General features: G+C 47.7%; 2 protein-coding genes and 1 pseudogene across 4 annotated transcripts; 2 read left to right on the top strand and 1 right to left on the bottom strand.

Annotated features, from left to right (window-relative positions):
- Positions 1-1,517: 1,517 nt before the first annotated feature.
- NOP56 (NOP56 ribonucleoprotein) lies at positions 1,518-6,921 on the top strand. Its single transcript, XM_082857564.1, has 12 exons — positions 1,518-1,555; positions 1,698-1,787; positions 2,242-2,356; positions 2,939-3,100; positions 3,258-3,456; positions 3,826-4,013; positions 4,095-4,246; positions 4,427-4,527; positions 4,892-5,040; positions 5,257-5,378; positions 5,563-5,700; positions 6,468-6,921. Exons 1-12 carry the CDS (start codon positions 1,553-1,555, stop codon positions 6,834-6,836), a joined length of 1,788 nt encoding a protein of 595 aa, XP_082713690.1. The 5' UTR covers positions 1,518-1,552; the 3' UTR covers positions 6,837-6,921.
- A 37-nt stretch (positions 6,922-6,958) lies between these two features.
- IDH3B (isocitrate dehydrogenase (NAD(+)) 3 non-catalytic subunit beta) lies at positions 6,959-12,044 on the bottom strand. 2 transcript variants are annotated; one of them, XM_082857563.1, is made up of 12 exons: positions 11,993-12,044; positions 11,793-11,873; positions 11,583-11,681; positions 11,376-11,496; positions 9,417-9,477; positions 9,207-9,339; positions 8,972-9,105; positions 8,779-8,881; positions 8,543-8,689; positions 8,209-8,303; positions 8,035-8,095; positions 6,959-7,052 (listed from the first exon to the last, which is right to left on the bottom strand). In XM_082857563.1, exons 1-12 carry the CDS (start codon positions 12,026-12,028, stop codon positions 6,972-6,974), a joined length of 1,152 nt encoding a protein of 383 aa, XP_082713689.1. In that variant the 5' UTR covers positions 12,029-12,044; the 3' UTR covers positions 6,959-6,971. The 2 variants fall into 2 exon arrangements, with proteins under 2 accessions (XP_082713689.1, XP_082713688.1); XM_082857562.1 differs by having other exon boundaries at positions 7,044-7,343.
- A 9,627-nt stretch (positions 12,045-21,671) lies between these two features.
- On the top strand, positions 21,672-22,899 carry LOC309973230 (STE20-related kinase adapter protein alpha-like; annotated as a pseudogene). The gene has a single exon. The product of its transcript is annotated as an STE20-related kinase adapter protein alpha-like (transcript).
- Positions 22,900-24,362: the final 1,463 nt, after the last annotated feature.

The following is a 24,362-nucleotide window of genomic DNA, read 5'->3' as shown; positions in this document are numbered from 1 at the left end:
AAAATGTGAGATGGAGTGACTGATTCAGACTCATGACTGTAAGTGGATACATGTGACAAAATTCAAGCACATTTGCAAGCAATATTGAGACTATGCGATTTTAAGATTAAGTAAAGTTTATTAGGTTTTAAGAGTGAGCTCAGGGACTTCCCTGGTGGTGCCGTGGTTAAGAATCTGCCTGCCAATGCAAGGGACACAGGTTCGATCCCTGGCCTGGTTAGATCCCACATGCCACGGAGCAACTAACCCCATGCGCCACAACTACTGAGCCTGCACTCTAGAGCCCGTGAGCCACAACTGCTGAGCCCTTGTGCCACAACTACTGAAGCCTGCACGCCAGAGCCCATGCTCCACAAGAGCAGCCACCGCAATGAGAAGCTCACGCACCGCGAAGAGTAGCCCCCGCTCTCTGCAACTAGAGAAAGCCCGTGCGCAGCAACAGAGACGCAACGCAGCCAAAAATAAATAGATAAAATAAATAATAATTACAAAAAAAGAGTGAGCTCAGTAATTGGATCTTGTCAAATAACTGAATTGCTTAAGAAAATACCTTAAAATTATAAATGCACGTTAGCTGTGGGAATTTAAGTTATAAAAAAATCCCCTTAAGATGACTTACTTTTAAATTTACCAGCATATATACCACTTTGGGGTAACCAGGATTTGGATTTATAACTCTAATATTAATTATTAAAGCAAAAGTAATTTCAAAATAGTCGCCCGAGTGCCCAAAAGCTGCCCCGAGGACACGGAAGCAGCTCCGGTTCACTCGGAGCTAACCGGGTGTTAAGAATTTAGGGCCGTGCACTAGGGCGAGCGACACGTGGCCCCGCAAAAGGAGCAGGGTTCTGCAGAAGCAGGGAACGAGAAACCGACCTAGGAAGAGGCGGGATCATCGTTCTTTCTTACTTCAGCGCCTGACGCCCTTATTTTTAAGAAGAAATAAAAAACAATTTAAAAGCACGAAGCCAGCCACTAGGAATCACGATGCCTCAGGGTCTGCGCCAGCCCACCCCAGGCCCCGCTTCCGTCCCGGTAAGGAGGGGAGGGCGCGCGGACCCGGGGCTCCAGACAGGGTCGTCCCCACTGCCCGGCGGGGCCGAAAGGGGTCATGAGGTCGCCTGGGTCCAGAGATCCCCGGCGCTGAAGACAGTGGGCTCCGCAATAGTTTCTGCCCGGAAGGATCGCCGCGGCCCGAGCGGGGGCCTCCAGCCCGGATTCCACAGAGCTCTGCTGCCCGTAATTTACAGGATGAAAACATGAGGGATTGGACAGTTATCTGGAAAAGAGCCTTTCCAAACCGTTTTGCCCCCCTCGGCCCCGCGCGTCCCCGGCAACCAAGCCTCAGCCGAGGCTGGAAAAAGCCCACTAGTCCGCACTCGCGCCCCAGCCCTGCGGGCCGTACCACCCCGGCGAACCCCCTCCGAAGGCGCGGAAAGGTACAGTCCCCGGCCTCTGATTGGCCGACGACGCGGGGGCGCGGCCTCCGGAGCCTGGTTCTGCGCTCCAGAACCCGCTCGCCGCAGTGCGAGCCGGGCCAGGAGCGAGCGCCATGGTGAGGAGTGGTTGCGGGTTGCCGGCGAGGCGGAGGCCATGGTTTGGGCCTGGGTTCTGGCCGGGGCCCGGGCCTGCCCGGGGAGCGAAGCCAGGCGAATGCGGGGGCCGCGCTGACGCTCGCGCCCCGGCTCCTTTTCCAGGTGCTGCTGCACGTGCTCTTCGAGCATGCGGTTGGCTACGCGCTGCTGGCGCTGAAGGAAGTAGAGGAGATAAGCCTGCTGCTGCCGCAGGTGAGTGGACGCGGTGGGCTCTCCCGGCCGCGCCGCAGCCCCTCGGGCAGCGCGGGCCCCAGCATGCACTGCGCGCTCCCACGTGGCCGGCCGCGCGTTGGGGGGTGCGCTGTGCGCTACAGCTCAAGAGCAGGGGGTGCTTACCTGCATTCGTGATTAGAATCGTGTTAGAAGCATTTAAGTCCCCCGCATTCGAATTTGTGTGCACTCTCTACAAAATGCAGATTTTCATTTTTGCGTAAAGAGCAAATAAAACTCTATATGAAAAATGCAAAAATATAAGAAAGTAAGTCTCCCGGACTCCACCCCGTACCGATGAAGCGGAACCGGGATTTAGGGCCCGTGATCCGTTCATTTTTAAAGTGTTCGGTTGGTCCAGACCTGCAGCTGCTTTACTGCGCCCTAGAGGCAAGAGGGAGGGAAGGAAACTACTCATCGTCTTTCTCTCCCCCAGGTGGAGGAGTGCGTGCTGAACCTGGGCAAGTTCCACAACATCGTTCGTCTCGTGGCTTTTTGTCCCTTTTCCTCGTCCCAGGTTGCCTTGGAAAATGCCAACGCTGTGTCTGAAGGTGAGTTTGCCACTAAATATTTTAGGGAGATAAGCCTGCTACTGTTAACCTTTTAAATAGCACAGTCTAGGATGTAGGCCTTATTTCTTGTGGGCACTGTAGTGATAAATAATTCCTAAATGAAATCTGGCTGGAGTGGGGGGACTGGTATAATACTAGACCCAATCAAATGTGGTTTTCTGCTACTTTGTTCAATTGATTTTGATACCAAAAGCCAAGAGAAAGAGGTTTGGTCCCAGAAGGTAAATCCAGTACTAAATGCTGTTGTGCTCCAGGGTGTTTTTTAAGCTGTCAGTAATGTATTTTATACTTACGTTATTGGGCCCGAGTCGTGTTCCTCCCATGGTTGATGCAGGCTTTGCAGTGATGACCTGAGTCTGTCAATCCCCTGAGTATAATCACTGATGTCTCCATGTCTCTGAGCAAAGCCTGAAGGGGAGGGCTCTAGGCACACCATCCTAGCATGCTCTGCAAGACCAACGTAAGATCAGTCTGTCAGTGATCAGTTGAGGGGACAGGATTCCTTTTTATAATTTAAGCATCCTTCAGCATGTTAGTGGGATCTCTGTTCTTTGCCCTGAGGTGTTGTTCATGAGGACCTCCGCCTGCTCTTGGAGACTCACCTACCATCCAAAAAGAAGAAAGTGCTCCTGGGGGTTGGGGACCCCAAGATAGGTGCTGCTATACAAGAGGAGTTAGGGTACAACTGCCAGACTGGAGGTGTCATAGCTGAGATCCTTCGAGGTGAGCCCATCTATTGACATTTTTGAATTCTGGGTGGGGGTGTCTAGAAACTCATTAGGCTTAAGGTTGCTTTTTGGAAGCCCTCCTGCTTGGCTGGTGCCCGTGGGTGCAGGAGCTAGCTCAGCCCTTCCTTGCTCACAGTCTTGCCCTCCTCCAGGAGTCCGTCTGCACTTCCACAACCTGGTGAAGGGTCTGACTGATCTGTCTGCTTGTAAAGCCCAACTGGGGCTGGGACACAGCTATTCTCGTGCCAAAGTTAAGTTTAATGTGAACCGAGTGGACAATATGATTATCCAGTCCATTAGCCTCCTGGACCAGCTGGATAAGGACATCAATACCTTCTCCATGCGTGTCAGGTAAAGTGCAGGGGTGACCCCTTAGAAACAAGGTCTTGGGTCTGTGGTTTAGCTAATTTTGAATCTTGAAATCAGGACTGGCTCCTGTGGGTAGAACCACGTGGGCTGGAGCTGGGCCTCCTGGTGCTTACCACAGGCTGTGTTCTTACACTGACTGTATAGAAAGAGGAGGCAGAGTAAACGCACCTCATATACACCTCAGCCCAGGCCCTTTGCCTGGTCTGTATTGTGAATGGGGGGACATGGAGTTGAGGTTTTGGATCTGATTTGTTCCAGTTTCCTCCAGGCAAAGAGTAGATCTGGAGAGGGCTGAGGCTATAGCTTTGAGACATGGCAGCTGGGCCATGGAGTGATTGTGGCTCTTTGCAGGGAGTGGTATGGATATCACTTTCCTGAGCTGGTAAAGATCATCAATGACAATGCTACATACTGCCGCCTTGCTCAGTTTATTGGAAACCGAAGGGAGCTGAATGAAGAAAAGTTGGAGAAGCTGGAGGAGCTGACAATGGATGCAGCCAAGGCTAAGGCTATTCTGGATGCCTCGCGGTCCTCCATGGGTCAGTATAGAGCCTGGCAGCCAAAATAAGGTACAGGGCTCTGAATACTGGGCTCCTGCATTCATACTTGATGTCCCTTAGGCATGGACATATCAGCCATTGACTTGATAAACATCGAGAGCTTCTCCAGTCGTGTGGTGTCTTTGTCAGAGTACCGCCAAAGCCTACACACTTACCTGCGATCCAAGATGAGCCAAGTAGCCCCCAGCCTATCCGCCCTGATTGGGGAAGCGGTGCGTCATGGGAAACCAAAAAATGGGGGATTAAGGAATTACCATGTATATTTGTATTGCTGTATGTCCTGACCCATCATATCTTCCTCAGTTGTACTTGATGGGGAGGAGGTGAAGCAGGATTATGCAGTTGGTAGGTTGGCAATCCCAGCTTCTCTAATTCCTTGAATCCTTCTCCAGGTAGGTGCACGTCTCATTGCTCACGCTGGCAGTCTCACCAATCTGGCCAAGTATCCAGCATCCACAGTGCAGATCCTTGGGGCTGAAAAGGCCCTGTTCAGGTACCAGTGAGGGCACCTGCCCACACTCAGGTGCCACTTCTGGTGCCCACTGCTTGTTTGGGGATCACGGTGATGGTTGACCAGGGCTCCCTGACCTGTACAGGCCTCTGCTATGGGGGTGATGGCCAGTCCTGGTGTCTGAGTGATTCCCTGGGCCCAGCACAGGGACCAACTTTCCAGGTCAGCGACATTGGATGCCTTCCCTCTGCCTCTGGGAGTGGTGGCTTGGCATGAGGTGGGGTAGAGACCCATCCCGGCCTGAGGCTTACCTGGAAACGGGGAAGAGGGGAAGGGAGGCGCTGCCTTAGCTAACGCGGTTGAAATTTCTGATCTTAAAACTCTCCGCTGAATATTCTTCTCCCAGAGCCCTGAAGACAAGGGGTAACACCCCAAAATATGGACTCATTTTCCACTCTACCTTCATTGGCCGAGCAGCTGCCAAGAACAAAGGCCGCATCTCCCGATACCTGGCAAACAAATGCAGTATTGCCTCACGAATCGATTGCTTCTCTGGTATGGGTGGGGAAGTTGGCAGTTGGGAGGGAGGGAGGCTGACTACCCTAGCAGCTTCTACAATGATGGCAGTATTTTTCGTCAACAGCAGTTCACCTAGTGAGTGTTGATAACTTTGGGTCTGAGTGAAGCTGAGGGTAGAGGGAATACTGGGGGTGGTGAGTAGTTTGTCCCTTTAGAGACTGACGTGCTATGTTTACTTACATGCATATCCAGAGGTACCTACCAGTGTATTTGGGGAGAAGCTTCGAGAACAAGTTGAGGAGCGGCTGTCCTTCTATGAGACTGGAGAGATTCCACGAAAGAATCTGGATGTCATGAAGGAGGCAATGGTTCAGGTCAGTTTGGGTCAGGTCAGGTGGGGAGAACCAGAGCTGGCTGTTGGAGTTGATGAACTGTCTTAGCCTGACCATGTAGAGTGGAGGCATAAAACTGATTTAATGAGCCTGATCCAATAAAGCCAAGAGAGAGACCTGGGGAACCAGAGGTCTTCAAGCCTTCTCAGCACTTTTCTTTGGCCAGGCAGAGGAAGCGGCTGCTGAGATTACTAGAAAGCTGGAGAAACAGGAGAAGAAACGCTTGAAGAAGGAAAAGAAAAGGCTGGCTGCGATTGCCCTGGCGTCTTCAGAAAACAGCAGTAGTACCCTGGAGGAATGTGAGGTCAGTAGTAGACAGCCCTTACCCCTGGGTGAAGATCTTAAGCTATAGGACAGAAAACAGCAGAACAGAGGATATGCCACCTCAAGTCAAGGTCTGGAATACAGGCTTTTGGACTGAAATAAGGGTCTGAAACCTCTAAAACTACCTCTTGATTCTATAGGAAGGAGATAGGTGCTGAGAGAACTCGCTCAAGAGCCCAGAGCGCTGGTTTGTAGCAACACCTGTTCACTGGGCTAGTGTGTTCTGTCCTTGGCTGCTTCCCAGGAGTCCTCAACTGTGGGTAGTGTAAATTCCTGCTCTGCTTGTTCCCAGACATATCTAGAAATGGTAGCATTTCATACTGGGGGTTGAGGGCAGGGAGGGCTCCAGTGTGCTATGTTAGAATCATTCTCCCTGGGATTGTTGTTGTGCCCAGTCCGCCAATGTTTCAGGGTCCACTCTGGAACTTGGTGTCATGATTCTTTTGCAACCAGCATGGTAGGGTTTTCTGTAAATTACTTCTTGGGCTTAGATAATTGTGTATTCTCCCTACCTTCTAAGTGATTGGCGGGGGGGCGGGGGGGGTGTCACCTTTGACATGCATTTCCAGAGTTAGAGCCATACAATTTAAAAATCATCCCAGAAACACTGGACAATTTTAACACCATTTCTATCCACCAGTCTTTCTGCCCTGGGTACTTAACAGCTGGAATTCTAACGGGGTATGTGCACGTGTTCATACAATGGATGACACTCTTTCATGCCCATTTTTCCCTTTCTGCCATCAGGAGACAAGTGAAAGACCCAAAAAGAAGAAAAAGCAAAAGCCCCAGGAGGCTCCTCAGGAGAATGGAATGGAAGACCCATCTGTCTCCTCCAAACCCAAAAAAAAGAAATCTTTTCCCAAGGAGGAGCTGGTTAGTGATCTTGAAGAGACAGCTGGCAGTGGAAGTCTTACCAAGAGAAAGAAATCATTCCCCAAAGAGGAACCAGATAGTGACCCTGAAGAGTCAGGAAACAAGAGGGTCCCCAAGAAAAAGAGGAAATTCTCTTCCAAGGAGGAGCCTCTTAGCAGTGGACCTGAAGAGGCTGCTGCCAGCAAGAACAGCAGCTCCAAGAAAAAGAAAAGGCTCCGAAAGCTATCCCAGGAAAATTAGAATGGACATTTCCCTAGTAGGGCATAACTTACAGAGATATTTCCCAGCCCATCCCCTATAGCCCAATAAAAATAAAAACAAATTCACGAGTCATATCATGTCATACGTTTTATTGGACACCTTACATGGTGGGACCTATGGGTTGGACAGGGCACCAATGACCGCCTCAGTGAAGTCTTGGCAGGTGGCATAACCACCCATGTGAGAAGTTCGAACCTGTGGGGGAGAACTGTCATCACCTCTGTGGCCTGGGCCCCATCCCTAACCCCCCACCACCTAAGTTCCCTAAGGAAGCCAGCCCCAGACAACCTAGGCTCTGCCCAGAAGGTGATAATCGTCTACAGGTTTAGGGCTCTTCTCTGGTCCACTGTACTGAAGGGAGGTGTATGGTCCTTGTGAGGCTGGAGGGAATAAAGGGCTCTAGCCCCCATAGGGGTGCAGGTGGCCGATGACAGACTTGATGAAGTCGGTTGTGGTGCTGTAGCCGCCCATGTCTCGAGTCCGCACCTACAGCCACCACCGGCAACAGCCGTGGGGAAGAAAAGAGAGCCCATGAAGGCAGGGAAGTATGATGGAAATGGAATCCAAAGAAGGTGACAAGGCCAGAAAAAGAAGACAATGCAGCAGAGATGCAAGGAGGTGGCCAGGTTTGGAAGAGCATGGACCCATCCATTCCTGTCTTTTGAGGGCCAGAGCCACTGTTCCGAGTTCTGCGGTGGCCTGGGCGAGGGTGGGAAGCTGAGCATGAGTGAGAAGGGAAATGCAGATTGGAGACAGGAGAAGGATGCCTCGGGGGAAATAGAGAAGACCAGGTGGAAGCACAGATGACTGGCAGGGGAATGGCAGATGATGGGCTTCCAGGTGTGGAGGAAGTGGCACTGGTGCCTCATCCTGCCAGCTATCTCCCTCTGTTCCTCCATCTCCCCTTAGATAGGAAGCTGCAAGTTCTGCATTAAGATGGCCAATTAAAGTGCCAATGGACAGAGCAGGAAAGAGGGAATAGCAGATGGGAACTAGGAGGCAAAGGAGAGATCAAGAGGATGAAACAGCCAAGAGAAGGGAAATGAACAGCCCTGACAGGACTGGGGGAAAAGCAGAGAGCAGAGGCTCTTGGGACCTGGAGGGAAAGGAGGCCCCAACTCAGGTTCCCCAGAAAGTCCTGCTGAGACCCTAAACCCCACAGCCTTTCTAAACTCACCTTGCCGACTTTGATCACCTTCTTCACCGCATCTGCAATCGTGTTGGAATGATGCTCGAGACTGTCAATGTGGACAGAAAGAAACTGAGATTCCCCCCACATCATCCCCCTGATTTCCCCACCTGTGCTCCCCGAACAACAGCCAGCTGCCTCCCCGGGCTGACAGTGACCTACTTGAGATGCCGCAGCATGTTGGAAGCTGACAACAGCATGGCTGTGGGGTTGGCTATATTCCTGCCCACCGCCTGGGCAAATGGATGCCGGGCACCCTGTGGAAAGAGGAGCAGGCCAGAGTCACTGGGGGCAGACATTCTGCAGAAGCTGAGATCAGGGAAGGGCATTAGGATGAAAGGTCAAGCCAGGAACACCGAGAAGATGTAAGGGTTGGGAGGACAGAAGCAGGCCAGGGTCACTTAGGAGGGGGATGCACTGGGGGAGAGCTATCAAGGGGACCTGAGGTCAGAAGAAGGGCACAGAGAGGGCTGAGGGAGGTGGTGACTTCACTCACCGTCTCAAAGACTGCATACTCTGCACTGTAGCTCTCACCAGGGACCACACCAGCTCCCCCAACCAGGCCAGCAGCCAGATTGTCAATAATGTTCCCATAGAGGTTGGGCATCACCAGCACATCAAACTGGTAAGGATTCTGCACCAGCTGGGAGCAAAATGTGGGCATGGAGGAGACGTAAATCCTATTCCCTGCCTTGCTCAGCACTGAGAATGGGGACACCGGGAGGGCCTCACCTGCATGCAGCAGTTGTCTATGATCATTGTCTCAAACTTGATCTTGGGGTACAGTTCAGCAACTTCCTCACAGCACTGCAGGAACAACCCATCCCCCAGTTTCCTGTCCATGGACCAAAGGGAACATTCAGCCGAAAGAGTGCAGGGAGCTACCTTCCCATGAACCTACCCCATGCAAAGCCACGTCCCTCACATGATATTGGCCTTGTGGACAGCTGTGACCTTGCCCCGCCCCTTCTTAGTGGCATAGTCAAAGGCGAACTTTGCGATCCGCTGAGATTTGGTTCGAGTGACAATCTTCAGGCACTCAATCACGCCCCTCGCACTCTGCGTAAGAGAGAAGCAGCTGGGGGACACTAGAAAAAAGGGAAGGAGCTGTGCCTCTCTCCCCCCTTCACCCCTGCCCTCTGCGATTTCTAGGGCCTCACCTCGTGTTCCAGAGAGCTGTACTCCCCTTCTGTCTGCTCTCGAATAATCACCAAATCTAGATTGTTGTGTCGAGTCTTGTACCCAGGAAGTGACTTCACATGGACTACGTTGGCAAACAAGTCCAACTTACGCCTGGGGATGGGGCAGAGCCATGAGCACTGTGCCTGGTGCCCCAGTACCCCACTCACCCATGTCCTCCCACCACCTACCTCAGTCGCATATCGTAGGAGGCTAGTTCCCCCTTATACTCCATCGGGGTGTGGATCTTTCCTGCATAAACAAAGTTGAGGTGGGGGGTGGTTAGGCACAGGCCAAGCCCAAGGGAACCCAGATTGGTGTCCAATCCCCTCAGTGATCCCCCCCAGACTCCCATCTCCCACTCCCAAATGAGTGACATTAAATGCCTCTGGAGGCACGGGGCAAAGGAAAATAATGTAGTTAAAACCAGAAACATTTTGCCCACTGTTTCACTTCTAGTCACCAAATTTAATTTATGTTGAAACTTCAAAATGACCTAAAAGGACAGAAAAGAATTTTCTCATGTTATCAAAGAGCCTGGGTTTCGGGACTTCCCTGGTGGTCCAGTGGGTAAGACTCGCCCCTCCCAATGCAGGGGGCCCAGGTTCGATCCCTGGTCGGGGAACTAGATCCCACATGCATGCCACAACTAAAGATCCCGTGTGCCGCACCTAAGACCCAGTGCGGCCAAAATAAATAAATAAATAAATATATTCAAAAAAAAAGGAGCCTGGGTTTAATAGGTTGAGAAACAATCTAGGGGATCCATGACCTTTCTTGATGTTTCTATGTCTATGTATTTGACATCTTTTCAACCAGCACTTATTGAATATCATGTGTCAGGTACTAGGGATATCAACCAAAAAACACAACACAAATTCCTGTCCTCAAGGGGCAAACAATGCATTGGGGGAAGACAGTTAATATGAAAGAAATGATAAATACAATGGGAGAGGTATTACCAACACGCACAGGAGCACAGAGAAGAAATTCCCTCTGGTAACATCAGGAAGTATCATAGAACAGCTGGCACTTCAGCCAGACCTTAGGCTGAGTGAGTGTACTAGGTTGAATAGTGAACCACCCAAATGATATGCCCATGTCCTAACCCCCAGAACCTGTAAATGTGACCTTATTTGGGAAAACAGTGTCTGCAGATATAATAAGTTAAGGATCTTGAGATGGAATCACACTGGATCCAAGTAGGTCCTAAACCCCATGACAAGTCCTTATACAAGAAAAGAAGAAGAAACAGATATACAGACACAGAGTAGAAAAAACCATATCAAGACAGAGACAGAGACTGAACTGATGTATCCAGAAGCCAAGAAACACCAAGGAATGCCAGCAGCTGCCAGGAGCCACCAACAGCTGGAAGAGGCAAGGAAGGATTCTACCCAAGTCTTCAGAAGGAGCTCTGCCTACACCTTAATTTCAGGATTCTGGCCTCCAGAACTGGGAGAGAATACATTTCTGTTATTTTAAGCCACCAGGTTTGTGGTAATTTGTTATGGCAGCCCTAGGAAACTAATACAGTGAGTGAGGAAGATTCTGACAGGTGGCACCAAAAGGAGAACACTGTGGCAGAAGAAACAGCAAAAGTCAAGACAGTACATGTATTTGGAAACTAATATAGTCTGGTGTGACCAAAGCACACAACAAGTGTTGTAGAAACAAAGGCAGAAAAGCTGAGGGTCAGCTCATAAAGAGCTTACTCTCCTACACTAAGGCTGGGCCTGAGAGTCATGCTGGTTTTTCCAAGAAAAGAGCTGTAGAGGATGGACTATAGGGGCAGAAATGAAAGCCAAAAAATCTAATGAGGTGATTACAGTAGGAAAGCAGAAGGGAAGACAAAAGAAAAGCAGCAGCTAGAAATGGCATTCTAGAAACACAGTTCACAAGACTTGGTGACCCATAATGTAGCCCCATGACAGACTACAAACTCATGGAGCCTTCCTGCATAGACAACATGAGAGGCACATGATCTCTCAATTCCTGGGTTTCCAACTGGGTTCCCACTGATGGCCACCAATCCAGTAGTGGGAGATCAGGAGAGTTAATGTATTATGTGTGTGCTGAGGTAAGATTAATGAACATTTATTCGTTTGATTTTAACTAACATGGGTGGGGTAGCAAGGAGGCACGCATACCAATGATGGCCACCTTGTTCTCCTTCATGGAACTCAGCACCTGCTCCAGCTTCTCCTCAGATGCCATATTCTGCACCTCGCTCAGGTGATGCTCCTGGAACTCCACTGGGACAGAGGCAGCCTTCAGGGGCAGGTGTCAAAAATCGCAGGGTCAGAATCGAGTAAGTCCTTTCCAACCCTGCTGGCTGACTCCCCCAGGCCACTCACCTTGAACACCTCCTTGACAGCGTGCATCAGCTCAGGCCCCACGCCGTCTCCCGGTAGCATAGTCACGGGAAAGGCGCCCTCCACCCTCACGTCCTCGCCCTGCGAGCGGGGTCAGCAGAGCTAGAGCTGGGGCTGGGGCAGGAGTCCTGGGGTAGGCCAGGAGAGGAGGGGTCGGGGCGTGGGCCAGACCGGAGCCGAACTTGCACTTACCTGGCTCCGCGAGGCGGCTTGCGCTACGGCCGAGGTACACAGGCTCCTCCATGCCCCGGGATTCGGGGCGGCGACCAGCGTCTACGACAGTCACATAAACCTTTGAGGTCGGATCTGGGAGCCTCGCGCCCCGAATACTTCGGTGAGCCCGGTACAAACCCGCCGCCCTCCCGCCTACCCCAGCATGCCCCGGGCCTCACTCGGGTCACACAGCGGACACCGCCAAGGGCCGCCATGCTCTCCACAGGAAGTCGCGGCGAAATGACGCCGGAAGCCAGCGCGGCCCGGCGCCCCTATTTCCGGTCCGGGACTGATGCTGGGAGGTAAGCTCGTTTTCTCCAGCCGAAACCTCCCATCCGTTCTTCTTCCTCCGCCTTCATCCATTTCTACTCACCACTTCCCTTGGACCGTGATGCTGCACAGCGCCGCTTTGTCTATTGCTTTATTTTCAGACACCGTATTTATGTTGAAACTTCAAAATAACATTAAAGGCGAATATGAGGTTTTATTTTATCAAACGAGTTTAATAACAAGTTGAAAAACAATACTGGAGAATCTGTCTTTTCTTAATGTTTATGTGTCCACGTATTTGTTATTCTTTTAATCAATTCTCACTGAACAATCGTATGTCCGACACTAAAGGCATTAATGAACGCCACACAATCCATGGGAGAAGGTGTGTGTGTCTGGCTTCTTCAGTCTCCTAGCCTGCCCGGTTACTCTGTATTAATCAAGTTTCCTTGTTGTTTTTTCCTAGGTGGGCTTGTTCTTTGCTCTGACAGTTGTTTCCCTAATAGTGCATCCTAGGCCTGAACTCCTCTGAGCAGGATCGTAATTGGAGACAGAAATTACAAGCTTGTAAGTGTGACTAAAAGGGAATTTAAGACCTATTTTTAAATTTCCAGTCACATGCTGTTTACAAACGACATGGCTAAAACAGATGACACAAGTGGACCAGGGGCACTTGTTAAAAGTGCAGACTTATGAGTGTCACCCCAGACTTGCTGAATCCAAATCTCAGAATTGGGGCGCCAGAAAATACATGTCTAACAGGCTCCCCCAGGTAATACACACAGATTTACGAACCACTAACTAGGTGATTTGTATACCTAATCCATCCAAAAAGGTGCAGAGCATTCTCCCAGCCCAAGGGAAAGAATGCAGTGGTTCTAATCTTGGGGATCAAGCACAAGCTTTGTGTCTCTTTTCTGCATTCCTTTAGGAAGGACATTCTCTACTGTTGGGTGAAAAGATTTAAATTAGATAATAAATGCGTAAGAAACCTGAACACATGAAAAGTGCTTGAACACCTGAAAAAGCTGTTAATATTGTAGCTAATTGAATAATTTATCAATGTATAATATTAATATGACATACTCCTCCATCTCCAGAATCAAAACCAGAAAACATTCACACCATCTTGCCTCCTTAGACTCCCTAGTTACCGGTTCCACACTGCTATTGCCATCCACCACCATTTTTCTCTTCCAAATGTTACTCTTTCTTTTTTTTTTTTTTGTGGTACGCGGGCCTCTCACTGTTGTGGCCTCTCCCGTTGCGGAGCACAGGCTCCGGACGCGCAGGCTCAGTGGCCATGGCTCACTGGCCCAGCCACTCCGCGGCATGTGGGATCTTCCCGAACCGGGGCACGAACCCGTGTCCCCTGCATTGGCAGGCGGACTCTCAACCACTGCACCACCAGGGAAGCCCCAAATGTTACTCTTTCTAATGGAGAAAAAGTGGGAGATTTACACTTTTTAAAAACTATATTTTCTGTTACTTTAGGAAATTTAGGGTGGGAAAGAAGAGAGTGCCGTCTTGGTCTAATTTCTGATAATCTATTTTTCATCCCAGAAAATATTAATTTTCTTGAGGGCAACTACAACATTATTTCCATCCCTAAATTCTGCACAGATCTGAGCCCAGCCTGACAAACAACATCTGCTGATTGGTATAACACCATGTGGTTGTCAAAAGGGTGAAAGGAATTGATGAAGGATGCCAGTTGATTCAGGCCAAGGAAATGTGACCATCACTGTCTAAGGCCATTGTGTTCTTCTGGTGAGTTTGGTGAGTTCTCCTGGACTTCGAGTCCCTATTAAGGCATCTCTCGCTGATACTACCTGAGAATAGGGAAGTTCAGTCAGGACCCTTGAAAAGTTCCTTAACCAGACTCTTGGGCAGGTGAGGGAGGTTAAACATCTTGTCCCTTCTAACTGTTATGAAGCATATATGAGTGTTCTGTATGAGGCTGGATGAATTGAATGTCAGTTTCCTAGGCCTATAAATTGTCCAGAATGGGGTCCTAACCAGAGCTCCAGGTGTCCATGAATAGAAACCAGTACCATGAACTTGGAAGGGGAAAATCAAAAAAAATCACATCTTTATTCTCACTAAACTCTAACTGAAATTTAGTATTTCCTATCATTATGAATGTAGAGTGAAATTGTAGTGCTACCTTTAGTACCCTTGACTTTGTCACTAATAGAAATTATAATTCATACTGCATTTCAGTTGTGGCAGATATCCTGAAATATCCTTTACTCTGATCTCTACTTTGACATTATTTGACCTAATGCTAGATTTTGTTATTTAATGCACTAATAAAGCAGCACAAATAGCACTGTATTACAAGGTTGCATTATTACTATCAGTGTAATGAGTTTTATTTGTAATCCTATTTGTTTTGGTTTGTGCATTTAGAATCCTTTCCTAAGAAGAGGGCAGGGGATGGAGCTCAGCAAGATGTAGCCTCAGCTGGAGTCTACCTCAGCTTGTTCTGGGGAGCCCTGGAGCAGGAATGATGTCTCAGGGTTGTTCCAATTTGAGGCAAGGCTTAGTAACTCTGCTTCAGCCCTGCATGGGCTAATCTTCCAGGCATCTCTGGCTCTTGGAGGCTCCATTGACCATGGACAACCCTCCCAGAGAAGTGGGTAGCTATGAGCAGTTAATGACCAACACCAGAAGCAGTTGGACTGGATGCACCAGCTGGCAAAAAAGAACTGGAGAAGGCAGCTACTATTCTGTGGAAGTGAGAATGGCCATGGTGCACTGGGACCCAGTGAGGAGAGCAGGCATGTTTGAGGAGATGAGGTACAGTAAGGAGTAGTGAGTAAGACTGGTTCAAGTTCTAGAGCTGAGAGAAATGGAGAGGGATTAATGAGCAATACTAAGGACCCTGTTGGAATGGTGACCATGAATTTACCATGATATGATTATGTGTGATTTCATGGAGAAAGCCAACACTTGGGTTCATCTAAAGATGTATTTTGCCAGAGAGAGGTACAAGAGAGTTGAGGGTGTTGACAAAATGGGATCGGGAGGGAAGTGAAGACAGTGATCTAATGGATAGAAAGGTGAGAAAAGGATCAAAGATCCCAAAATAGTCAGAATAGTGCTCGTGGGAGTCACTGAGCAAGTAAGATGGAAGGAAAGGAGGGTGTCTCCACCAGCCGTTTTGGAAATGGAGCAGATGCCAGTGATAGAGAAGTCCCAGATGGGACTATGGGAGTGGATCCCAAAGAGAGCTCAAGGAGACCTCTGCAGAGAGGACTCAGACCTACATTGGGTCATCTGTGTCCCCGTGGGAGTCACCTAGGATAGTGTCATGGCAGAGGCAGGAGAAAGGCTAGGATCCAGGAGCTGGGGCCTGCTCTTGATGAACAGGAGAGACCAAGAGGTCAGAGATGGCAGAGAATGAGAAAGGTGATTTCAGTGGGAAGAGTCCCCAAAAAGTAGAACTTCTTTATTCTTGTTAATTTTAGACTATTACCTTTTTTTTTTTTTTAAGAAAATGTTGGGGGTAGGAGTTTATTTATTTATTTTTGCTGTGTTGGGTCTTCGTTTCTGTGCGAGGGCTTTCTCTAGTTGTGGCAAGCAGGGGCCGCTCTTCACCGCGGTGCGCAGGCCTCTCACTATCGCAGCCTCTCTTGTTGCAGAGCACAGGCTCCAGACGCACAGGCTCAGTAGTTGTGGCTCACGGGCCTAGTTGCTCCGTGACATGTGGGATCCTCCCAGACCAGGGCTCGAACCCGTGTCCCCTGTATTAGCAGGCAGATTCTCAACCACTGAGCCACCAGGGAAGCCCCTCTTGTTAATTTTAATATAAAATTTTGCTTGAGTATTTTTAATTGGACAGTAGGTAAATGATTACATTCCTTTTTTAAAAATTTATAAATTATAAATAAGGCCAAAGTTTCTTACCACCCCAGCCCCAATCCTTTTGCCCTGTCCCTATAGGCAGCTAGCTGTCTCCCCCGAAACGTTTTCCATATGCAAGCACACCCCCTTACACGCACGGAATAATATATAGTATTGTTTTTAGTGTATGGGTGTGTGCTTCAGAATAAACGGTTTCATACTCTATATACTTACTGTCTTATAATTTACGTTTTTCCCTCAGCACCATGTCTTAGAGATCTAAGATACCATGTTTTAGAAAATGAGCAGACTTATTGTTTTGCTACATAGTATTATATAATGTGAATTTACTAAATTTATTGAGGTTTTCTCACGTCAATGGATTCTTAGGTGATTTCTAGTCTGGGCTATTACCAGCGATGTTGCTGTGTACATTCGTGTACAATTTTTTTTGTACACATGATAAATGTTACAAAAGTGCATCCAAAACACCTGTATATGTTTCTGTTATGAATGTGATCTGCTGCAATAAACAGAAAACTCATTAAACAAATAAGGGTTGTTGGGTTTTTTCACTGCTTTTCTGAAGGTAAGGAGTTACTGGGATTGGTTTAGTTGTGTGGTGATGCACCCTGAGATCCAGGCTCTCAAAATTTTCACTCTGCCAGCCTTAGTGTATTGTCTAGTATCCTCATCCTTGGTGCCTCATACTCACCATATATGGTTGCTGTGGCTCTGGACAACACTTCTGGATTCAAAGCTAGAAAGGGGGGCTTCCCTGGTGGTGCAGTGGTTGAGAGTCCACCTGCCAATGCAAGGGACATGGGTTCGTGCCCCGGTCCGGGAAGATCCCACATGCCGCGGAGCGGCTGGGCCCGTGAGCCATGGCCACTGAGCCTGCGTGTCCGGAGCCTGTGCTCCGCAACGGGAGAGGCCACAACAGTGAGAGGCCCGCGTACCGCAAAAAAAAAAAAAAAAAAAAAAAAAGCTAGAAAGGGGGAGAAAGAACAGTCACAGCCACATATGCTCCTTTTTATCAGAAATGTAAACAGTATCCCAGAAAAAATCTCAGCGGATTTCCACTTAGGTAGCACAGGCCAGCACTAGGTCCATGACCTCTCCTACTACAAGGGAGACTGGGAAGGAGGGGAAGAAGTTTGTCCTTATTGGCTTAAACTAATTCTTCATAGTCTGACTGCGTATTAGACTCATAGGGGAGCTTTTTAAGAATACCCATGTCTGGACCCTACCACCAGAGGTGTTGATGTAATTGGTCTGGGGTGAGATACTGGTGTTCTTTAAAAGCTCCCTGGATGACTGTAAAAGTTAACCAGAGTTGAGAACCAGTGGCTTACACAAACAATCATGATCTTTCACCTAGGGCTGAGAAGGTGTATCAGTGAGGATTAGATTCAGGTGCAAAGTGATAGTGCACAACATAACCACAACCCAAACAAGAAAGGGCTTTATTTCTTGCTCACATAAGAGTTCAGTGATAGTTGGTTCAGGGCTGGATTGGCCTCCATCCTGTCAGAGGTTCAGACTTCATTATCCTGTTGGTCCACCTTGCAAGGTCTTCATTCCCAAGTTGATTCAAGACAGTTATTCCAGCTCCAGCCACCATTTATGCATTCCACCCAGCAAGAAGGAGGACAGGGAAGAGGGAGAGCAGAGGCCCCCAGCCCTTTAATGACACTTCCTGCCAGTTGCACACACCACTTCTGCTCTCCTTCCACATGATACAGAAAGAAATGTGTCAGTCTGTCTCCAATGCTCTAGCTTTCATTTCAGAAGGCCTCCTGTACCTTAAGGTGATAAGCATATTCTCCAATATTTTTTCTAATGCTATTATGGTCTTGTGTGTTTCTCTGGTTTAGGTCATTAATTTATCTGAAATGTAGTTTTATAAAAGGTGAAATATAAATACCTACGTTTATTTTTTCTGAAAGTTTAGCTAATTGCCCCAGTATCATTTATCTGTTCCTCCAGATAAGAATTTCTACTTTTGTCAAATATTAAATTCCCACATATATATTAGGTGAAACCATGTGAAACTGCTGATATCTATCACTTCACTGGAGCTTTATTTTCTCAGTTTTACCAGTCACTACTAGATGTCATATTATGTATTTGTTTCTTTGTTTTCTGTCTGTGTCTCTCACTTGAATGTAAGTTCATTGAGGGCTGGAATTTTGTCATTTTTGTCAACCCTGGGCCCATATGTATCTGCTAAATGAATGAATGAAATTTATCCTTGCGTCTGTTAATACATATTGATAAACTTTAATGCTGAGCCATCCTTATATGTTAGAAAAGCTTGGTTATGATATATTATTCTTTAAGTATACTGCTGTATTTGATCTGCTAAGATCTATTTAAGTCTTTTGCATCTGTGATCTTAAAAGAGCTTGGGGGGACTTTCCTGGAGGTCCAGTGGTTAAGACTCCGTGCTTCCAATGTAGGGGATGTGGATATGATCCCTGGTAGGGGAACTAAGATCCCACGTGCCACAGTGTGGGGAAAAAAAAAAGAGCTTGAGTTTCTCTTTTCTTTGTTTCTGCTGCCATGATCCAGTCTGGGCAGACTAGAGAAGGGCAGCAGAAACTGCTGATCAGGACTGAGAAACGGAGCTTTTAAAAAAGAGACAAGCGTGGCCTGGAAATGGACATGGAGTAGGAACTACTAGGAGAGGCAACCGGCCATGAGCCCTGGCGTCCCAGCCCAGTCTTCCTGCGTATCCCAAGGATACAGGGTCCTAACTGCTCTTTGCCATTTCTCAGGCTTGTGTTTGTAGTGAGCAACCTTGAGGGATGAAGTAATACCTCCCTCTAGGACAAAAAGCAGGCTTGCTTATTTCCTGCTATAAAACAGGTGGGTTCCCCAAGCTCAGTGTTCCTCAGATGCAACACAAACCCATTGTATGCATGGTATCTACTGGGGCCCTCCATGCTGCCCCTGTGGGACTTGGGGGGGCAAGGGAGCCAATGTAAACATTATGCTTATGCTGCTTAATGTGCCGTGTGTAATAAAGTCCTTTGTCTCTGTCACTAGAGTCTCATCTTGGCCAGCATCTATGAAACAGTAAGAGGCTAATTATTCACTTATCAGCAGGGTAAATTCAAATGCCAGACCCTGACAGTTTTGGCAATGAGGATAGGGTGCTGACAGAGATATGGCTTTCTGGAATAGGAAGGACAAAGGACCCTGTGGACCAGATCAGGGGATATGAAAAGACTCCCTGGCACATGTTAGTGAATCCTCTCACCCAAACAGTGGATGGCAGGGTAAGGGTGGCTAGAGTGAGCGTCTCACATTGTCCTACCTGTCAACGAGGCTAAGCGGTGAGAGGCAGGATTGAAACAAGCCACCTGAATGGTGCTTTGGTTCCTGCTCACTCTCCCCCATGCAGGAGGAGGAAGGATGTTATGACAATGGGGCAGCAAGCTGCACAGCCCCACCCAAAAGTCAATGTGGGTGAGGCTGCTGAATCAAAGGGTCCCCAAAGCTGAAATAAATGGCATCAGCCAGGATGTTTGGAATAGAGCTTTAGATAAGCCAAAAACATTACAAGTTTATTTGATTGAGCCCCACAACTGGCATTCAAACACAAAGTGAACAAACACAAAGCCTTGCTTACTGGCACAGACCCACTCTTTGACCCTGTGCTCCCTATCCCTCTCTCCCATCCACACTCCACCCTCAGCTGCTTTGATGAAATAGCAGAGTATGCTGGGAACTTCATGGAGCTGAGGATCTCAAACCCTTACAGCTCTGTAGGACCCAATGTCCATGTCAGCATCTTACCCAGTCCTGTGGATGGATGCAGGCAGGGGTGGCTGAAGGCACCCAGGGATGCAGTGTGGACTGGGGGAGAAATGGTCCTGGGCTCAGGTTCTCCCTGGACTGATGCTGGAGGTTCATGAGGGAGGAGGCAGTGGCACTCCAACCCTGAAGCCAGAGGCCAAGAGAAAATGAAAGTCTTCCAGCTGCCTGCCCCCTGCCATGAACTAGCCTCTCCTGCTACCCAGCACTTCCTGCTCTCCCTTCTGGAATACCATGATCTCCTGAAGCTGTTGCAGTAGCTCCTGATCCACACACATTAAACCCCTTGGTCTGTTTTCCCATAAGGTAAAAATATCACCCAATTTCAGAAATCTGTTGCGTTTCTATACACTAAAAATGAACTGTCAGCAAGAGAGAAATTAATAAAACAAGCCCATTTACAATTACACCAAAAAGAATAAAATACCTAGGAATACTTCTAACTAAGGAGGTAAAAGACCTGTACTCAGAAAACTATAAATCACTGATGAAAGAAATTGAAGACTACACAGACAGATGGAAAGATACACCATGTCCATGGATTGGAAGAATTAATATTGTTAAAATGACCATATTACCCAATGCAATCTACAGATTCAATGCAATTCCTGACAAAATACCAAAGACATTTCTCATAGAACTAGAAAAAATAATTCTAAAATTTGTATGGAAACACAGAAGACCCCAGATAGCCCAAACAATCTTGAGAAAGAAAAGCTACAGTCATCAAAACAGTATGGTAGGGATTTCCCTGACGGAGCAGTGTTTAAGAATCTGCCTGCCAATGCAGAGGATGCAGGTTCGAGCCCTGGACCGGGAAGATCCAACATGCCGCAGAGCAACTAAGCTCATGCGCCACAACTACTTAACCTGTGCTCTGGAGCCTGTGAGCCACAACTACTGAGCCTGCGTGCTGCAACTACTGAAGCTCACGTGCCTAGAGCCCATGCTCCACAACAGGAGAAGCCACTGCAGTGAGAAGCCCGTGCACTCAACAAAGAGTAGCCCCCGCTCGCCAGAACTAGAGAAAGCCGGAGCACAGCAATGAAGACGCAATGCAGCCAAAAATAAAATATAAAATAAATAAATTTATGAAAAAAAATAAAAACCACAATAAGATATCACCTCACACTCATCAGAATGGTTATTATCAAAAAGACAATAAATAACAAGTGTTGGCGAGGATGCAGAGAAAAGGGAACACTTGTATGCCATTGGTGGTGGTGCAGCCACTATGGAAACAGTATGGAGAGTTTTTTTTTTTCAAAAAATTAAAAATAGAACTACCATATAAACCAGCAATTCCATTCCTGGATATTTATCTCAAAGAAATAAAAACACTAGTTCAAAAAGATATATGTCCCCCTATGTTCATTGCAGCATTATTTACAATAGCCAAGATATAGAAGCAACCTAAGTGTCCACTTAGATGAGTGGATAAAGAAGATGTGGTATATATAATAAATGGAATATTACTCAGCCATAAAAAAGAATGAAATCTTGCCATTTGCAACAACATGTACGGACCTAGAGGGTATTATGGTAAGTGAAATTGTCACACAGAGAAAGACTGTATGAATTCACTTATATGTGGAATCCAGAAACAGAGTTATAGATACAGAGAACAAAGAGTTGGTTGCCAGAAGGGAGAGGGGTGGAGGCAGGAAAGAAATAGGTGAGGGAGATTAAGAGGTACAAACTTCCAGTTGCAAAATAAATGAATCAGTGGTATGAAATGTACAGTATGGGGAATATTGTCAATAACTCTGGCCTCCCAGCAATTGGCCTGGTGTTGGCACAGCCTTAAACCAAGGAGGTGGAGCTGGGTTTAAATTTTTGAAATTAAAGTAGGTCTACATGTTAGGAACTCATGTCTTTTCTTGTAAGTAAATAGAGTGAATTAGCCATTTGGTCTCGGAAAAGTTCATTGTTGAGGGCTTAAGAGATTTGGAACCATTTGGAGACCAACGAGGCAAGCTCAGAGTCGATAGCATCCTTCACTAAACAGGAGATCATGAGTAGCTTTCTGCCAGAGGGAGGGTGTTATGAGCTACTCACCGTTACAGGCAAAGGATTCGAGGACCTGATGACAGTGAATCTAGCAAGGTACAAACCAATGGGAAAGTATGTGACTGTACGAAGGATTAACCTAGAAGCTTGTTCCAATGAGCTGGTGACATACTTGCAAGGGGAGCTCCATGTCTCTAAGATCTTCAGCCATCCCAATATCCTGCCACATCAAGCCACCTTTATTACAGACAATGAGCTGTGGGTTATCACATCATTCATGGCATATGTCTCTGCAAAGGACCTCATCTGTACACACTTCATGGACAGCATGAATGAGCTGGGAATTGCTTACATCCTGCAGGGGGTGCTCAAGGCCCTGGACTACATCCACCACATGGGATATATGCACAGGAGTGTCAAAGCCACGCACCTACGTTCTGATCTCCACAGATGGGAAGGTCTACCTGTCCGGTTTAAGCAGCAATCTTTAAGCAGCATGATCAGCCATGGGCAGCAGCAGCGTGTGGTCCATGACTTTACCAAGTACAGTATCAAGGTTCTGCCCTGGCTCAGCCCAGAGGTCCTCCAGCAGAATCTTCAGGGTTATGATACCAAGTTTGACATCTACAGTGTGGGAATCACAGCCTGTGAACTGGCCAATAGCCATGTCCCCTTTAAAGGATATGCCTGCCCCCCAGATGTTACTGGAGAAGCTGAACGGCATTGTGCCCTGCCTGCTGGACACCAGCACCATCCCTGCCCAGGAGCTTACCATAAGCATCTCGTGCTCAGTGGCCAACTCTGGCCTGAGTGATAGCCTGACCACCAGCACCCCCAGGACCTCCAATGGCAACTCACTGTCCCACCCCTATCACCGCATCTTCTCACCCCACTTCTACCACTTTGTGGAGCAGTGCCTTCAGCACAACCCAGATGTAAGACCAAGTGCCTGCACCCTCCTGAACCATTCTTTCTTCAAGCTGATCAAGCGACGTGCCTCAGAGGCTTTGCCTGAGTTGCTTTGTCCTGTCACCCCATCACCAATTTTGAAGGCAGCCAGTCTCAGGATCACAGTGGAATCTTTGGCCTGGTAACAAACCTGGAAGAGCTGGAGGTGGACAAGTGGGAGTTCTGAGCCTCTGAAGAAGGTGCACATTCTCCATCCTGGGCCATATGAGCCTCTGGGACACTTCCTGAGGGCTAGCCACATTCCCACCCTCCTGGGGGCAGATTGGGCAGAAAGGACATTTCTGCCAGAAAAGTTGGCTGCTTACTGACTGGGAAAGAAATTCCTGGAGAGAAACTTTTCTTTACTGCTCCAAGGCTTTTGAGACACAAGGGAATCCCAACAACCATGGATCGGGAGGGGCTGGAAATCTGACATTCCTAGTCCCGTGAGCTCAGGCGACTTGACCTCTTCAGAAGAAAGAGATGCTGTTCTGGCCCTTGGGGCTGAAGTCCAAGCCCAGGGTTTGACTCCTCCACCCAGGGAACTGTGTGACTTCTCACTCTGGTTCTCCTACCAGCCTGCTTGCATTCTTCTCCCCTGCTCTCAGATCCTATAGGTCCATGGAGGGGCAAGCAATAAGAAACCCCTCCACTCATACCTCTCCCTAATAACCGAAGGGAAGGGTATTTTTTCTTTTTAAGCACTAGGTTAAGGCTATGGCAGTCCATCCTAATCCCCCTTTTCACTTCGGCCCTGACCCCTAAAACCTTCCCTTGGTTCATCTGTGTAGCTCATTCCTTTCCCACCAAGAGTCCATCTTACCGTCTCCTGCAGGCAGCCTTGGTGCTTCTTCCAAGGGCCATGATGTCTTGCCTAGCCTGAGGGCCTAAGTCCTTATGCCGTGTGAGTTTCATTGACAGAACAAACTAAAATTTCCAGAGAATCAAAAGGAAAAAAAAAAAAAAAAACCTCTGTAAGGTTTTTATGTCTGTAAGGTGACATATTGTAACTAGACTTTATTGTAACTAGACTTTATATTGGTGATCACTTTGAAATGTTATAGAAATATCAAATCACTATGTCGTGTAACAGGAACTCACATAGTGTTGTAGGTCACTTATACTTCAAAAACAAACAAACAAATCCATAGAAATAGAGATCAGATTTGTGGTTACGGGACGGGGTGGTATAAAAGGGGAATTGGATGAAGGTAGTCAAAAGGTACAAACTTCCAGCCATAAGATAAATAAGTACTAGGGATGTAATGTACAGCACAATAAATATAATTAACACTGCTGTATGTTATATATGAAAGAATAAATTCTAAGAATTATCACAAGGAAAAAATATTTTCTATTTCTTTAAGTTTGCATCTCTATGAAATGATGGATACTCACTAAACTTACCGTGATAATCATTTCACGATGTATGTGAGCATTGTGCTGTACACCTTAAACTTATACAGTGCTGAATGTCAATTATATCTCAATAAAACTGGAAGAAAAAAAAAGTACCCAATTTCAGCTGACGGGCTATGAGCAAAGTTTAAAGTGGGGACAGGAAATTAAATTGGCCCTACGGTGGGTCCTTTGGGTCAATTCAGTGTACTGTTGTTGGAGCTGCCACTGCTGGAAGTATAATTGGTATTG

Source organism: Leucopleurus acutus (genome assembly GCF_964270905.1).
Source record: "Leucopleurus acutus genome assembly, chromosome: 16".
Classification (NCBI taxonomy): Eukaryota; Metazoa; Chordata; class Mammalia; order Artiodactyla; family Delphinidae; genus Leucopleurus; species Leucopleurus acutus.
Note: the sequence above shows the minus strand (reverse complement) of the source record. Positions and strands in the feature narration are given on the sequence as shown.